Source organism: Convolutriloba macropyga, chromosome 11 (assembly GCF_964194025.1).
Source record: "Convolutriloba macropyga chromosome 11, txConMacr16.3, whole genome shotgun sequence".
NCBI lineage: Eukaryota > Metazoa > Xenacoelomorpha > Acoela > Convolutidae > Convolutriloba > Convolutriloba macropyga.
In genome coordinates, this window is record NC_134478.1 from 18,491,059 (window position 1) to 18,509,976 (window position 18,918).

The 18,918-nt window shown below is 36.3% G+C and overlaps 1 protein-coding gene across 1 annotated transcript in view; it reads right to left on the reverse strand.

Annotated features, from left to right (window-relative positions):
- The window catches only part of LOC142349682 (uncharacterized), a 146,247-nt gene that overhangs the window by 109,609 nt on the left and 17,720 nt on the right, over positions 1-18,918 (reverse strand). Inside the window, exons 6-14 of the mRNA XM_075401409.1 lie at positions 16,364-16,459; positions 15,932-16,094; positions 15,535-15,650; positions 11,199-11,323; positions 10,633-10,822; positions 6,960-7,170; positions 6,347-6,552; positions 5,079-5,285; positions 1,961-2,062 (exon numbers count right to left, since the gene is read on the reverse strand). Coding sequence (XP_075257524.1) covers positions 1,961-2,062; positions 5,079-5,285; positions 6,347-6,552; positions 6,960-7,170; positions 10,633-10,822; positions 11,199-11,323; positions 15,535-15,650; positions 15,932-16,094; positions 16,364-16,459 — 1,416 coding nt within the window. The remainder of the gene's footprint in view (positions 1-1,960; positions 2,063-5,078; positions 5,286-6,346; positions 6,553-6,959; positions 7,171-10,632; positions 10,823-11,198; positions 11,324-15,534; positions 15,651-15,931; positions 16,095-16,363; positions 16,460-18,918) is intronic.

Sequence of the window (18,918 nt, forward strand, 5' to 3'; positions counted from 1 at the left end):
ACCAAGCAGTCACTATAGAAGACATTGTATCTCTGACTAAATCTGTCAAAAAAAGATAATTCCCGTTCCTTCAGTTTTTCCGTTCGATAAGTTTAGTTCTTATCAGAAGTACTTGCGCATTGCCGCATACGTTCTCCGGCTTTTGCCGAAACATGCCCGCTACCGTGACCTCGATGGTAGCGTTACTGACCCTACTGAGCTTGACGAAGCCGAGCGTCATCTACAGTACTTGGTACAAGGAGAGTCTTTTGAAACCGAAAGAAAAGATCTTCTAGACAATAAATCTTTTAAACGGAGTAGCCGAATTGCTCCACATTCACCGTTTATTAGTCCAAATGGGCTAATTCGTTCCCCGAACCGCATCAAGCGGTTAATGGAAGCTGGGTTTAACGTAAAGTACCAAATCATCTTAGATGCACGTCATCCGTTTATAAAACTTTTCCTTGAACACACCCACGTGAATCATTATCATCAAAGCGTTGAATACTTAAGATCAATTGAGCAGCAACGCTATGCAGTGCTGAAACTAAGATCATGTTTGCGTTCCATCAAAGCACACTGCCTGACATGCCGAGAATTCCAAGCTGTAACTATGCACCCAATCATGTCTTACTTGCCTAAGGAGAGACTTGCTTACCAGTCTGCTCTCCCTTCACGAACACTGGCGTTGACTACTTCGGGCCATTCTATGTTACTGTCCGCCGTACTACTGAGAAAAGGTGGGGCTTCCTCTTCTCCTGTCTCACTACTCGCGCTGTCCATGTCGAGATAGTTACATCCATGGACACCAGTTCTTGTGTTATGGGAGTTGAGCGGTTTGTGTCACGTAGGGGTAAATTTGCCATGATTTGGTCGGGCAATGGCACTAATTTTATTGGAGAGGAGAAGGAACTCCGAACAAGTATTGAAAAAGGGAACGTTGTCATCATTGCAATTGAGCTCGCTCACAAATGTATAAAGTGGAGGTTCAATCCACCCAGCGCTCCACATCAAGGTGGTATCTGGGAGAGGTTGGTACGCAGCTTCAAACGCATGTTGTATACTATTCTTGGCACGCGTCGCCTCACGGATGAGGTACTGCATACTACCTTTTGTCTCGTGGAGAATGCTCTCAATTCGCGTCTTTTAACACTGATAAGCGCTGATCCGTACAATTTGAACGCTATAACGCCTAACCACTTTCTCTTAGGAGAATAGTCTACCGGTATTGCGTCTGTTGTCGGCAATAATGATTTTGACCATCGTAAACGTTACGCCCGTGCGCAGCCGTAAGCTAATGCGATCTGGTCCCGTTGGATCAGAGAGTATGTACCGACGCTGAACCGACGCTCTAAGTGGCAGACGTCTGCCGAGCAACACCTTAAGACCGGTGACTTGGTTCGGATAGTTGAGGAAACCAACCCTAGGGGTTACTACCCAACCGCTCGGATTGTGGAACTCCGTTACGGCTCCGATAGCGTCGCGCGGTCTGCCGTTTTACGTACGTCGACCGGTTCACTCGTCCGCCCGCCTGTAAAACTTGTACCAGTTTTCCCAACATCTTCTTCCGCGCCGGATGATGTTACGTAGTAAATGAACGAATAATATTAACCAATCAGAATCGAGTATTTCTAAATAACAAATAGGCATATAAATCGTTCCAAATAAGATTTAAATACGTTCTAATTTACGTAAAACGTTCCGAAACAGCCATTTAACCTAATTTTAAGTAAATATAACCACTATCGATTAAGCTGGTTTTCGGCTTAATATTTTTAGGTTTTCTAGACAATTGCCGAATGAAAACGAACTGATTTTACGTCAATAACATCAGACAAAAACCAGTAAAAGAGCATCGAAAAAACCTTGCCGTCTAAGTTTCACTTGTTGTACTGCTTAATGCTTACACACTGCTTACACGTTGCTATATAATCTGAATTGAACTCCCGAACTACTGTTTTCGTCAGAGTTTATAACTGACCAGGTGTGATGTGGTTGATTGTATGCGTGCCCGAGGTGGCATTGTTCACGTAAGCAGTGTAGAAGTCGCCATCCACTGAGAAGAAGTAGCCGTCAACGCGACCTGTATAAAGAAACACTTGCTGTCCCACTGTTAGTTTTAACAGACTTTCAATCTTTTCTAACATCAATGACAAGTCACTGTGATTACATGCTAAAACCTTGACTAAATATCCCCCGGATACTTAAAAAATTTACATTTGTACCATTAGACATGTGTTTGAATGATTGGTTGTGAACGCGGCATATGTAGTTCCAATTTTTTTGAAAATTTTTGCGGTTTAAAGGAACTATGTAATAGAAAGTTGGAAACTAGGGCGACATTTGCGAGCAAACAAAGCTTCATAGTTTTTACTCTTGATTTTGCGCGTTTCGTAGCTTAATTTTAACTAAAACTATGCTCATTCAAAGATTGGGCTTCAACTCTAGAACAAACAGCGGTTCCGTTCATAACGACTAAACATTTTTATTCACTCTTGTTTTCTTGTTTACATTGAGCTTTTGAATAATTCCCAATTCAGTATGATGCTAATCTTTTGACATTAAATCTAAACTCATAGCAGGAAAGAGCAATTAAAGAAAGAACTAAAAGGCAAAAAAAATTTTGCGAGACGGATTGATTTTTAATCTAATCACGCTTCTGGATATGAATTCAAATGACGCTAGATTCGTATATTTACAATTTTTGCTCCAATTGTTTTTTTTGCAAGCGAAAGAAAAATCATTAGAGAAACACCTATGAATTAGAGAATTAAAATTTTTGAACCATTCAAACTGTGTTTTTGTTGAACATGATGTGAATCAGCTTTCAACAACAAAATTAAAAATGGTGAACAGACAAAACAGTCTCGGAAAAAACATTCCCGGACAAAACAATCCGGAATAGCAAAATAATCACAGACAAAACAGTCCCAAGAAAGCAGACAAAACAGTCCCAGGCAAACTAGTCCCAACTAAACATACAGTTAAACACATGCACACCAATTAACAAAGAAAGCGCTTAAGTTATTCATATAATTGTACTTCAATGAAAAAATATTAAGCTGATTACAACTTAGTTTTAGCCAAATTATGTAATTTGAAACAAAAGTTTGCTATAATACTCGTTCATATGAATTAGAAACAAAACATTCAGAATATTAACTCATAGATTATATTTGTAAATTGTTTGCAGATTATTTTTATAATTGTTTCGATACTTATTCGGGACCATTTTGTCTGGGAATATTTTGTCTGCTTTTATTGGACTATTGTGTCTGGGACTGTTTTGTCCGGACGCGTTAAAACATTAATCTTTCGAGAACTTAAGAGATCAATTAAGTATTCTTCAAGCTATCGATTCCAAGACAAAATTTTCACAGCCATAAGTCCAAATTTATTCCCTTTGATCTATTCGTTCAATAATCCGGTTAACACTTAGTTATTGATATTACCGACACGTTTGATCCCAATCAGGCGAATGGGTAGATGTCATGTAAGTTTCATATCAAATCCTACAGATCATTGAGGCATTGCCATAGTCCGCAAGTGTTGGCCAAATGAGTTGATCTCACATGTTGAAAATAGTTGATAAATTTGTGACATTAGATATCACATTTGGCCTTTATCATGCGAAACAGTCTTCCAGATAACATTAACAAAAGAGAGTAAAAATAGGCTTGTTTTTAGAGTTGTTCTTTGCATTGGCTATTTTGTCTCGGCACACAAAAGACTTAAAATGCCAAAATACCCAAAAGTCGTCCATTTTTATTTCCCATTGCAACAAAATTGAGAAAGAACTTTTTGCATAACAATGCCTATGTGAGCTAAGTCTTGTGATTAATTTTACTTAGTTTTTTAATAGTTAAATTGGCTATTCCGTGCGGGTAACGCCCAGGCCTCAGCAACCCTTGGAATTTGGTATGACACTATCACAACCGGACAAGCACTAATTTGAACAACTGCTAATTGGTTATCAGATTACTAAAATACGAATCGAAATACCGAAAATATTGAGTTTTAAGTCATTGGATATTTTGCCAAAATGAGTATTTGTCATGTAACCTAATCATCTCAACATTAATCACAATTTTATTACTTCTATGAACATTTCCTCGAACTTTTTGTGAACTTATCATTCAATTGAAAAAAAAACGATTAGCCGATATCATACGAATCTGAGAAAATAATATTACGAGTGCTGATTATTTTGATAATTTTGTTCTTTATAACACAATCAGAGCAACTCTCATGCAAAAAATTCCTTACTTTTGAACATGAAATTTACTATGGATCAACTAGTCTACCAAATTATTGCCTATGAACTTAATTTTAAAAATGGAGAATTTTATGGCGAAGGAATGATTTCAGAGTACATTTCCTTCCGAATTGATAAGTTCGATGACGCATTTTTTTAGAAACCTTTGACATGCCACTGAGCTTTACGATGCCTGAGCCTGTGGAATGAGCTAGCTTAAAATATTGCCAGCAAGATAATATTTTTCGGGAATCCACAAGAATCTTTTTAGATTCAACAAAAAATCTGCAACCTTACTTCAATCTTTTCCAGCAAAGCAGAGTAGCATAAACTTTTCTGAAAAGTGTTGCCACCATCGGGAACTCGGCATTATTTTTAACATGATATTCAGTATGGATGTTCTGATATACGTATTATAGATAAAATTAAGATAATTTACTTTTCGGAAAAATATCAAAGCGCCTCGAAAAAATTAAGTACTTATTTTTTAAATAAAAAGTAGTGTTCTAGATTAATTTAAACCGTTTCTAATTTCAAAAATATCCGATATCTGTATGGTATTCAATTTCTTGCCGAAAAGAAGGATGAGAAGCGAACAAAGTTTAAAATATTTAGTAATGAAAGAGGACTTTCATATTCTCTGAAGTACCACTGATTATGGACCTATAAGTACTGTTCGAGTATCAATCTTGTTTTTTTATAAACTGTCAATTTCAAGTTCAGCAGATATTTCGAAAATGTGTCAGCTTCCTTTTCGGACTTACATAACTTGAACTTTAACTTGAACAACGGGAAAAAATCCAACTTCATGCCCAGCCAACATTCTGAAGCAGAGAGTTCTTACCTTCACTTGGTGGTTCATACTGAATAGTGACAGACGTTGAGTTGGTGTGAATGACTCTGACCCCGGTTGGGGGAGAAGGATAGGGACACAGTTTGTACACGGCAGATGGTCTGGAAGTGAGGTCAAACTGGACCGCATAGGCCACGTATTCATACTGGAATCCAGGCACCAGTCCTGTATCTCGTATCACATTAGTCGTGTAGGGAGCTGTAAAATATTGAATTCACAGCAACATCACCAAATATTTGTAAATATTACAGATCGTCAATCCAGAAAACCCAGCTAAATCTTATAACTCTCCCCCTCCCCTCTCCCCCCTTCACTTCAGTTCTCGTCACTCTCCCCCCTTTTCAAATATAGACGGTAAAATTCAATCAAAGTGGGGGGGGGGGGGGGTAGTTCCAGAAATTGCAAGCTTAGCAATCATAGGCAACCGCCACAGTCAAAAAATTCTAAAGGATGATAAATGATTGGTTAGTTTTTATTATGTTGATTGTGTTGTGTGAAGAGGTACGATTTTTGGTTTAAGCAAATTTGATCTTTTTGGGTAAAAAAGAACGAATAAATGCGTCTTTATTTTATCTAAAAACTAAAAAGTTAGAGGGCTATTTTCATGGAAAACTTTTTAAGGATAAGTTTCAACAATTAGGGTAGAAAAATAAAAGAAATATTGAAACTGGTTCGCATTTTGATATGGTTGCCATAATTATGTGATCAATTCAAATTTGTTCTCACCTCAGCTTATAGAGAACTAGTAAACTGGAGATGGGGAACAATAGGGAGGCTTTGACTAAAAAGGAAAAATTGATATGCGCTGAGGGGCAAAATACTCTGATGATGTCTACATTACTTACCAGTTACTGCAATGAAACCAAATTCGTTCAAGTACGTCATAAATACTTAGCGTTTTGTTAATTATAAAATTTTGTGTACCCAAAAATAATCCGGACTCAGTAACTCTTCATTATTGTTCCGACCCCACTTGTGGGGGAGGAACTATATACTCATTCCATTGTAAATGACTTTTCCCGATGCAGTTTACGCTCAAGCATTCGCCAAATTGGAAGAACTTGAAAAACTAGAAATTGTGCATGATTGAGTTTTGCCGACCGAATTGTTTGCGAAAAGAGGGGGAATCCATGTTCATAATTGAAAACTACAACGGAAAAGAACTTTTTACTGGGTTCTGATTTTGTCGGAATTTCTGCACTAATTTTGAATTAATTTCATTAATTGATTCTTTTGTGACCTATTAAAAATGCACCAACTAGCTGTGAGGAATACGTTGTTCCTTGTGATGAGAAACCCTGTCTCTGCTCCCTGGTCTTCGGGCACTTGTACAATCACATTCAGTTCCACCACCCCACTTAAGTCAACAGCAACCCCAGTGGTGATGATGGGTGGGTTTGGAGCCAGGTAGCCATACACAGTTGAAGCAAGACCCTGGTAAGAGTTTCCGTCCGGGCAGTCGAACCTAAAAATAAAAAAATACGATGTGGTCAGTTTTGAATGCATTTATTTTAGCCATACGTACGCTCGAGTCACACAAAGAAGACCGCAAACTCTCAAATATTGAGGATTCTCCTATCAGATGCTAATATAATGATGTTAACGAGAAACGTATACGCACAAAAATGGGTATCTATCAGAGCCCTCGTCTCACACGTGCCAAAATCTTTGTAGAACTTATAGGACGGGCTGAAAACAAAAAAATACCATCATCGGTGTCACTTTTCCAGTTGGGCGGTGGAAGGGTTAATGGGAGATTATTCAATAATCCAATTTAGTACCAGTACCTAGGCAGTGCTCTTAATATCCAGGTTCGCCAAGCCCTTCCTATAAATAGAGGACATTTCAAACATGTAATGTGATAAAACTTACACTGCAGATACAGCGAAGCTGATGGCATCTCTCTCACTGACTCCAGTCACATTGTAGCTATACTGTGTATATCCAGTGACAGAGTCATTTCCATTCACAACTATGCTGTAGCTTGTGGGTACATTAGCCCCATTCAGAGGAGCTGACCAGGTGACGGTAATGTTGTCCGTATAGAATGTCTGGATCTGTAGATTGGTCACCTCTTCAGGATCTGGAAAAAGTTAAAATTTAATAAATTTGGAAGTAGCGTGTTTTGTTGAAATATTTTTCATATTTTTCATCCATTAGGTTCCGGATCAAGGTTACAATGCTAAAAACCGCTAAAAATTGTAAGAATTGCGATGAATGCGGTGAAAAAATTCACCGCTAAGTATCGTAAATCTTACAAAAAATCACCGCTCAATTAACCGCAAATCTCTCAAAATTCACAGCTTTCACCGCATTCATCAGTAAAAGATGCGGGCACTTCATGGTGATAATTTTTTTCACTGGCATTCACCGCAATTCCTGCCAGTTCTTACCGCGGTTATGATAAGTTTTTTAGGTTCAAATTACATGTTAGTCAAATTCTAGAGGATATATATTTTCATTTTTGTAAGGACAACCGACCAAAAGTTTTAAGAAAACTCAATTGCGGCCTCAGGAATTTAAAAACAAATAACTTCAAGGAAATATATTTTATACAAATCGTACATGATTTGATGCAATTAGAACCACTCTGAACAGCCAAAGCACGATATATGCGAAGATCTCTGTCTATAGAAAATCGTAAATTTCAACTTCGGTTTCAAAACTATTCGATTAGGCATAAACAATTTGGCTTTTTGGCTGACCAATGTCTTTTGCGTAGCGATATTTACATTTTCAAGCTTGGTTTTGTTTTCGTACACTAAAAATTTACGAATGAAACGTATCACACCATTATTAAAATGACATCATAAAATTAGTGTTTAAAAAGTTTCTTCAAAAAAAAGCAACCCAATGATTTTTAGGACATACAAAATTTTGGTACAAAAATGCACAGAAAGTTTGACAGTTTCCATTTTTGGGTGTCAAATAAAACAAAAACAAAGCCATTTAAAAAGCGCTCAATTACTGTAAGCGCTTTTAGTGTAGAAAGAACAGATGGTGACCATCGTGAATTATGATCAATTAATTCGATTTGGTTTTCCATAGTTATTTTCCATACAAAATATTAAATACGAAACAGATTAGTATATGTTTGCTCTCAAAGTAATCATTACGAGCGTCTACCGGCACCGAAAAAAACTACTTACAAAGAAAGTGGCGTGCGCTTTCGGGTCCCATTTTCGTTTAATACGGAAAGCGCTTAAAATCTGGAAAGTGGTTTCCAAAAAGAAGTTAAAAACCTCAAAATGAAAAATAGGATCAAATAAATGTGACAAGTAGTTACGTTCGGTTGCAGGGAATTTCAAAAAATTTTTTAACCCTTTCGCCGCTCAAGTTTCCGATTTAATGTTTTAAGATAAACAAAATGAGGTATTATACTGCTAATCTGCCGCACAATTCTTTGCGGGACGCACCTCCGTCAAACATATTTTGCGGTGAAAAGCAGTTTTCACTTTTCAACTTCCAGCTTAAAAGTGAAAAAGACTGACTGGAATTTTCGTATTGGACACCGCCTATTGGTCCACGAAGTATGTTTCACACGCACAATGTATAAACATAGGAAAAGTAAAATCTTGGAACGAGTAAAAACTTGGCACCAGTAGACGCTTGCAATGATCAACTGTCGGTTCATCTAATCTTGAACATTTTGGGAGTCGTTGTTTCTTTTAAAAATAGGATCTATGCAGATTTTCTAATCAATCTGAGTGATTTTTTCTTGAGATTCGGAGAAGCAAAAAGAATGCATTCTGATGTACTTTAATTGCTAATTGGAAACAAAAATTTTTCCGAGTCTTCTTATGATCCTTAGATTGTACAAAAGAACGTTCAAAGAGGAATTTTCAAGAAAGTTTGAGAATAATCACGACGTTATTGCACAATGTCTAAATAATTTGAAAGAGTCAGAAAAATATACTAAAAATTAACGCCATTTATGTCTGTTGTGTCAAAAAGCCTAGAAAAACAGAAGTTTCCAGGGATCGTAGCGAGAGATAAATGTGTAACTATCTGAGTTTTTATATAACGATCTGGAGTCAATGTTGACTTCCAACAAAGAAGATTTGAATACTTTATTATTTAAATAAATAAAGACTGAAAATACTCTTTCCTGATTGGTTAAAATAGAAGAAAAACCTTTCCTTCGATGTTTAACTATTTTCCCTTACACAAAACCTTTTAATTGGTACCGATCAGAGTCATACCCAAACCTGATATAATAATAAATTATATTTCTCTCTCTCTACTCCGCTCTTGTTTTGTATTGAGATATACGCTAGACTTTAGCATTGGGGCCCGTGCACTGTCTACTGAAGCTCAGATAGAAGAGTAACAGACTAGAGATATAGAACTTTAGTTAGTCAGGTAAGTCTCACTATTGTAATACAGTCTTGAGATACTATAAGACCCCCAGTAGAGTAACCTCGCAAGGTAACCCTACTCGAGACACGTCTTAGATCTAACGAACGTCTGACCATTACTCACCATACTGAAGTGACCGGTTTGAGCACAATTTGCTAGTCCTTTCAAATACAGCAACACCGCCAACTGACCTCAGATATTATTCAAATTATTCTGTATCTTCTTTTCCCCGAATTTTAACGTAAGTCTAGTGAAGAAAGAATGTTTTCTTATATTTGCTATCACTCGGGAAACAACTACAGTTAATACCGGTGGGCCCAAACATTTGATTGCATATATTGGAACATTGGGTCATAAATGCATTTTTTTTAAATAGACTGTTCAATTTTTTCTCAAACATCTTAAAGTCATTCAAACTAACAGTCTCATTTCCTCTAGCTTTGTGCGGAAGCAATTCTGAGGTTCCATCAGAGAAAAATGTACAGCTTCAGAATTTTATGAAACTTTTAGGATTAAAAGAAATTTTAAGTCTTTTTACGATTAAGAACCGCCCTTCACATCCTGAATTTTCTCCCCAAAACAGTTTTGGCGAGTAGAATACTTAAAGACTGGCAAGGCGTAAGAGAGTTGCTCAGTCAATTAATGCCCTCTGAGTTTTACCTGTTTATCTCGTTTTTGTGGACGAAAAGTTAAAGGAGAATATTGAATACCGCAGGTGTCAATTAAGGAAAATAATTGTCAGCAGAAGACGATCTGAGAATTTAAAAAGATTCACGACTCTTTTTACGCAAAATCCAGCATATTTGTTGATGAATCTGGTCAACATTTTCATTTAGAAGGCGCTTGCCTATGTTAAAAACTTGCAAATAAGTAGCTGAGGACATCATTAAGGATAAAGGAGAAACTTTCAGACATGATTTGTAATTCAACGGATTGGAACATTTATTCTCCTTGTTTAGCTCTAAATTGAACTTTGATTCAATACTCTTATGAAATGCAAGTTTTGGGGTGTGTTATTTCCACTTTGCATTTAGCGCCTGTACCAATTTCCCAACTTATTTCCTTAATTCCTTATCTCTCAGTCCTCTACTTGATCAACAAGAACATCCTTATTTATCTTGTTTTTATCCTTCTGTTGCGCGGGTGTTTGTGAGAGCCTATAAATAAGAGCTCGATTTGTGCTAACATGTACAAGTTCCAACAACTCCTGTTGAGTCAGAGTGTCTGTCCTGGTAGTGTGAAATTGCATAGTAAGCATAGTAGTGAGCCGGCTCTAAAAAACTATCGTTAAGGAACAGCTTTGCATCATCTGCCACCGGACCCAGACCACTGTACAGCACAGACATCCCACCACCCACTTCATCTACTTTGTAGATCTGACAGCAACATGACACAAGTTTATAAAGAGATTAATTTAAGAAAGGTTTCGAAGAAAAGCACGCCTTTTAACCATCAGAACACAACTTTAGACCAGTTACAGTATGAATTTTAAACTTCCGTAATCTTGTTTAAACTCCATTTAACAATGTAATCTCAACTATAGGTAAGAAACAATCGTATACAGCAAGCGTTGATTAGTTCAAATGGGCCACAGATTTCAAAATAATTAAGTTTTTCTCTTAAAATTTTTCCCTTTTTATTTTTCACTGTTCCTTAAGACAGCTTGGTATAGTTTCTGATTCAAGACAGAAATTCACGAGAAAAACGAAAATTTCATTTAGGTAGAGTGGTGAGGACACGCTGTAGACTTACAGTGTAGGTGACTTGGGTAGGATTCTGGGCGAGTGTTTCCGTGAGCGTGAGAAAGACAGAGCTGGTTTGTAGTCCACCATCATTCAAGTTAATGTTCGACACAACCAGATTGGGTGGATACGGGGCTGAAAAGAAGAACTTTCTCCGATTATAACAACAAGAGATGATAATGATACAGTTTAGAGAATCATTCTCATTAAAATTTAATATATAACGTTGCACTTAAAAATATAACTCAAACTTAGTGAAAAATAAAAAAAAATCATTTTTTTTCTATTTTGGTCACGTAAATTACTCAAACTTAGAGAAATAGTGAAAAATAAAATAAAAATTTTATTTTTTTCTTTTTGATCATCTAATGAATATCAGATACTGAAGAACTGCAGTTCCGCTCAAAACTCAAATCTTCCAGGATATTGTGAAAAATTTTGCGTTTGAGTTATCGGCGAAAAAGTTGATGAGGTTCCAATTATTGCATCAGCTTAAATAAGTCTACCAGATGTGGCCTTGTCCAGAAAAAAATGAATTCGAGGAACATAATATCTGCGACCATCAGAAGTCAATTTTTTGATAGCAAATGCTACAAGTAAACAAGCTAAAAAGCTAACGTAGTTAAAAGCTATTAAGTTCTCCTGCGTCATGTCCTCTCTAATCACTCTGCGATCAATAATTGTAGGGCCTATACACAAACAAAAATTTATAGAGAATAACGCTAAAACCGGATACATGCACAGTTGATGCACATTACTATCGAATGAGTTGTTCACCTTTTCTAGTCTGACTGACTTCAGTATTCAGAATTTTTGGATTTATCAGTTTTCGAAGCCTTCATGACCAATCTTGGTTTCAACCACATCATCTGTTCTCTGCAGGTTATGTGTGAACTTTATTCTGATTTTCCATCCATCAAAATTACCAAATTTTTACAGTTCTTTATTCGTTTAATTTCAGATTTTGACCCAGGAACGAGAACGTCGAAACGACAAGTATTGACCCTTTTTACATAAATTAAAGACGATAACTACAAAAACGACGATAATCGAAACTTCAGAAATAAAACAAACCGACTAATGTCAGAGGAATTGCTATCGAGCGACAGGTTAGGCAGTTTATTTCAGGGAACGTAGCCTAAATAAATTCTTTATGAGTGCAAAAATAGTCCACCACGGTGGGATTCAAACCATTGACCTCTCGATCCCTCCCCAGAAGCACTGCCCACTCACTCTCAGGGCTTTATTCTCACTCTGCTGGATTCGAAATTTTAAAACAAGCTTTACTTCGGCGTGAGCGCAATAGAGATCACTCAAAATTGATGAACGAAAGCGTGAAAAAATCACCTGAGAAGTCAAAAAATGTTCTAGAAGAAAAGCGTACAAACAATCAAGAGAAATTCGCATTGAGAACCAACACTTTCACAATAATTGCTACGCAGGAATACTTCTCCTTAGCCTTTTACAAAATTTCTTTTCATGTAGGCGGCCTCACAAGTTTCAAGATCCAATGTTGGAAAGCAATCAGGGAGCAGCTACCGGATTTGAAGATGTTTGGTCACGAGGTCCTCTCCAAAATTTGTATATCAAATTAATATAAATGCAAAAACATTAAAAACTTAAATGAATTTTGGAAAATGTATAACTTAACAAAAAAATAGATTACAATGAACATTTTCAATTCAGAAATTTACATTCTTAGAAATTTACAGAAATTTTTACATTCTAGGGGAATTTATACCCGCCAGTATTGTTCTACTCATAAAAAAGCTTTACTATCGACCTTTACTATTATTCCTCTTGCATAAGAAACTAGTTTATTTATCATTGATTAGCAAAAAAAGAATATTCAACTTAGATTCTTTGTTTTTTCTGCCACCGATGCACAACTTTCTTTCATCAAAACTATCCAAACTAGTTTCATCTAGAGCAGTATTTGTCTGCTAGTGGCTGTAGAAAATGATCAAAGATGTGACTATGAGTTGCGTCTAAGACAAGTAGTTAATAATGCTACCAATAAAAGTAGTCCGGCATAAGAAGTGTTATTTTAAGTGTGTTATTTTAAGCGAAATAGGTAACTTCAACCCACTTCATTTACACAGAATAGCTTAATGTTTTATTTTTATTGTCTGAAAAATTTTGAGTAAATGTTCTACGATCTATGCAACCCCATTTATTCTTCAACACGGAGAGAGACACGCACAAACACACACACTCACACACGCACGCACAACGCACACAACACACACACGCGCGCCCACATACACACATACACACACACACACATACACACACTCTCACACACGCACATGCAAACACAACACATACACATACACATTTAAAACAATCGCATCCAAATTCGTTGGAGAGCAACTAAACATGAAAATGAAACGACTCCAAAAAACGCCAGCTGAGCTAAAAAGAAAAACGACACTATTTTAACACAGATTTTAGGGGCAATTAAAAAAAATTGAAAGGATTTTTTGACCATTGAAAATTGAAATTACATCCGAGTGCATATTTACATTTAGTGAAGCAGCCATATAGGCAATGATACAGTGCATTTCAATGATAAGTACTCTTCCTTAGACGTTTCAAATTATTAAAAGTTTCTATGGTGGCACCATTTAAACATTCTTCTTTAACATTAGTTAGTAACTTAGCTCACGAAAACATCATGCTCGACTTAAATGACCTAATACAAAAATTTTAACGCTATTATTATAATAAGGAAACTTGGTTACGCATGATGGATCAATAAAACAAACTTCAATTATCAACAATTGAACTACCACTCTACTATGTGGTTGCAACAGTTTAATATCTCCCTATATTGAGTGAGGCACAACTCAAATCGCAAATTAAACAATTAGCGTTCGCCTCTTTTTATCAAGTTAGAACTTGTAGGGCATGTCAAAAAAGTCTAGGAAGCTGTTTACGTTTTATATACTCGCCTTGATATTATATGAAAAAGGCCTGTATTTATGTAATACAAGCTCAACCTAACATTGGCTTGAAAAGACCACGCGAAATAGCATGTACAGGTTAGACAATGTCGAAAGACTTTGGATCCACTTTATTAATGTTTTCGACTAAAGCTCGATCGAAGTGTAAAGCTGAACTTTTGTTAGACTCAAAATTTGAAAGCTAGACCCTGAAATTTTACCTGCACTTGAAGAGTTTCCCATTATTGTATATAACATAATAGTCAACAGGAATGAACCGTTGAATTGTCATTGTTTAGCAACTTATACGCAAAAAGAAATCTCCTAATAAGAAAATCAAAAGTCTCTTGTTTATGAAATCCAAACTATTTAAAAATCACACACTTAATTCACTGCTGATGAAGAAACGATTAATAGAGTTATGCTAACTAATTTCATTCAGCAAAGTAAACTGGCCGTTTAGTCTTCGACAACTCAGTTATCCTAAAATTCATTATATAATATGTTGGACTTCCTGTTGCATGGTACTTTGGTGTTGCTCGTTGATGCTTGCGAATCCACAGACCAGCACGAGAAAAAAACTAAAAATAATATTATAAAAAACTTAACTCATTGACTTATGAAAGGACTACGCTTGACTGTAAATGGCCATGAAAACGCTTGAACATCACCGCTAATTGCAATCAAAACTTTTATAGAACAATGTTGCACTAATAAAATCAACCGACTAGCGTCGCGCGAGTTGTGTTTCAAAGGAGCGGCGAGTGGTTGGCTTCGATAGTAGCCAGCTGGGACTTAAGGATGGGGTAGGGGTGTTTAAGCGTGCGGGATTAGGGGGGGGGGGCTTGATCACGTGGGTGGACGATTGCGGGATTGTGATTGAGAGTGTGACCGAGGAGGGTAAAACTCTTACAATTAAGAACCGCCATACACAATAATGAATTTAAGTTTCCTCTACAATTTAGTTGACTCGCACACTTAGAGACTAGTGATGCGTAATGCTCTAAGAGCACTACTCAATCACTTGCCCTTCAGGCTTTATCTCTTTATCTCATTTTTAAGTACAAAAATTTTGAAAAAAGTCAGATGAAAAACCGGCCAAGCAACAAAAAGAAGGAGAAAAGGCCGCAGGAGCAATATAATTGCTACAAAATTTGTTTGAGAGCAATATAAAAAGATGCTGCTTTATTTCTTATCTCATTCTGAAATTTTGGTTCAACATTTTTTTATATGATTTTGTAGTAATGGGCTTGGGCTCGAATGGGGTTCTTGATTATCTCCATGTCTATACCAGTTATAACAGATTGTTGGAAACTTAATAAAAAGCTTATTTGGAGTTTATTTGCTTGACACAATATGGAGCTTTTTGTTTTAAGAATTGATATTTACAGTAGTCCTCACCTGTATACAGTGTGATGGTTTGTCCGTTTGGGTCTGTTTGATTAACTCCAGTGGCTGGGCACTCCCAATAAGACTTCACTGTAATCGTATAACTTTCGGCAGGCTGTAGACCAGAACTGAAACACTCTCTAACGTCACATTTAAAGGCATATTTAAATCCCCAATTGAACGGCTCAAATGATTTCCTCTCCGCTCATTCTAAAAATTTGACCCGAAAATATTTTTTTTCTAAAAATCTGCTCTGCTGAAAAAACTGAACTCCACAACAAGTCTTTGTTCGCCTTTCTCAACAAATTATACTTACTCTTTATGCTTATTTTCAACGTTCTTGTTGCGATCCAACAAACGCACGTTAAGTTAAACAATCCTTACGTTGCTACTGTAATATACAACTAACAGTGTGTAGCTTTTTGCGGCTGGGTTGCCAATGGTGACGTTGTTGATGTTGGAGCTGTCCCAGATGTAGTACCCGCTGGTTCCTCCCCCTCCCGAAGACCAACCCAGAGTGATGCTGTCTTTCGAGTAGAAGGTGCCGATCAAATTAATTGGAGTAGATGGCTCTTCAAACACAAACACGTACATGTTATCAAAAACTTTAGAAATTGGTGAAAAATTAGACAATTTTGCATTTGAGGCTCTAAACGTCGCTGTCGTACGTAGAAATTTGACTTATGTGATAATGCACACATTCTTACTTCATAACAATCCAATTTTTATTGATTTGGCATATCTAATTTTCACAAACAACTTGAAGTTATGCTTGCGCATTAGCACGAATGATTTTTTAATAATCAATTTTGTGACACGAGGATTAGTTTTGTCAAATTACTTGTGCATTGGGATGCAGGAGCTGAAGCAACCACTGCTCCGTTCTCTGATGACGTCACGTAGATCTGGTATTCGTACTCTGTGCCAGCCTGCAGACCTAAAGCACCAGTTTCGAAAAAATGAAGTCACGGAAAAAACCCACCCCAGTTAAGATAGAAAAACCCACTGAAATAAAACCCCACAGGGCCAGTGGAATTTGATATAATACATAATTATCTCGGCCAAATTTGAACGTTAATAAGGAGTTTTATTTCAATGAGGGTTTATTTCCCTGGGGATTCACTTCTTAGACCAGTAAAACACACTGGAGTGAATATGTTATTATCAGGTGTATAATTATACTTCATTTCTCCCTGTGTTCATCACCACTCAGTTCTCCCTCCTCCCAAAATTAATTAAGGTTGATCACTGGTAATTAATATTAATTATTATTTCTGTCTAATTAACATGTCAGAAATATTAATTAATTAATAATTAATTAATATTTCTGACAAAACAGTTTATAACCAATAATGATTTTCCAAATCAATACAATTATTGTACATGAAGTCCTGATAGCTTCAGTTTGCAAATTCTGTGCACATAGGTTGAGTGCCATTACTGAGTCTCACACAAAGTGCCAACTCACCGCAAAATGAAATTGCTCAAGAAAACGCCAGAAATGCAAACATCGGGCATTTTCCGTTCGTGCCCCTCCCCCAAGTTATTGAGTGCATAAAATTAAATGAAGCCCTCTTGCGCACGTGCCTCATGTGCATAATTTTTAAAATTGATTCACTGTGCAATGGCGCTTCTTCAATTTTAACGTTGACACATCTGCTCTCTCATATAATTCTTCCTACCCACTTTAGTGGGAGGAGGAACTATACTCAAACGGGTTTTTTTGTTTTGTTCAGTGAATTTTCGCCGATCGATATATTCATCGTAGAGGGTTGTGAGTGGTGTCATTAGAAAGCCGGTCCAGCGTAGAATATAGAATTTTAATTTTTTTTTGAATTCTTTCCACAAGCTATTGAGGTTTATAGTTTTGTGAACAGCTGACTGATTTCAGTTGTTTTTGTTCACCTTTTCCATATTTTTGCTAAAGTTGTCCGTAGTTTTGCTTAACACCATGATACAATTGTTACCAAAAGAGTTTTCTTTGACAGCTGTGAAGCTGAGCGTAGCTGTTTTGCAGTGTTCGTGGGGTTTTACAGTCCAAATTATTTGGATAGTATTGGTGTGCTCTTTTTATAAGATCTGTTCACACATCTTTCATTTTTTCAAGAGCGCAAGAAGTCAAATTAGTTTGATTATTTTAATCAGGCTGGAGAAGTAGGGAGAGCGTGAAAGCGCACTATTTGTTGTCATAAAATATTAGTTAATTTTTGGTTTTTGTCACAATTCATTGTCATTTCTGTACTCTGATCACTTAACATCAAAAATGACAGGTATCATTGGTTGCTCATGAGACAGCAAAACACTTGAAAAATGATATGAGTTGTTTGTTGGTGATTTTCTTGACTTTGCCAGAAATAATTCTCAAAAGTATGAATTTTTGGGTTTTGCGAGTCTTTGTTGTACTTTTGCTGTCTTATCATTTGATCTCAATAAAGACAGGTCTCATAGGCTGCTAAAAAATAACTTGAATTGGTTGAATTTTTTTCAATACATAGCCATTGCTTTCCATTACTTTGAAACTAATTTTTTTAAAGAAATATTCTCGAAATTGAGTTTATGGAGCTTCTATTGTTCAAATTTTTGTCTAGTCACTTAATCTGGTTAATTAAAAGCCTCATCTACTAATAGGGATGCCTAAATTACCCAAATTTGTTGTTTCAGTTCATAGCTAGTGCTTCTATGCCTTATACGCGTTTGTTTTCGGAAAAAATGTAGCGAACTAGGGAATTTTGCTATTTTTTGTTGATTTTATTGCCGTCTCGTCCCATAATCTCGCATTGAAAACATTCAATATTGTATTGAAATTAAGTATTAAAAACTTTCTCTTTGTTTTTTATTTTGCTCATATGGGCTTCATAGACAGCCGTATGTTGATGTGGCTGTACAAATGATGATTTTTAGGTTATAACTCAAATCAATTCTGCAGATTGTAATTGAGGACGAATCTTGTTGAGTTTCTTTGTTCAGTCGTCTGGCGCTCTTTTATCGTTTTCCGTTTTTTCACACAGCAACACTGAAAAGTCAAACGTTCTGAATGACTTCTTCCAACTAAAGTCGTTTTGCACGCTTGACGTCAATTCTTACTCTATCTAGCAAAATTTTTTAAGTCAGTTGAATAACTGGATTATGATCAAACGTGATTTATGTCACGCAATAAAATGACTCTTGCACTTTAAAATTTAGGTTTATTTGACTTAGTTTAAAGAGAAAAAATGTGATTAAAAGGCCCCTATTAAAAAGATTTTTCTCATCGGTTTTAGTGCAAGCTACGTTTTTTTTTTCAAAGAACAAGGAGCGTTATCGAATTGTTTCATCCAAAAATTTGCCTATGAGAAACATCTGGAATTGAAAATTGGCCAGTTTTTTCTAATAAAACTTTATAATCCAAAATTCATC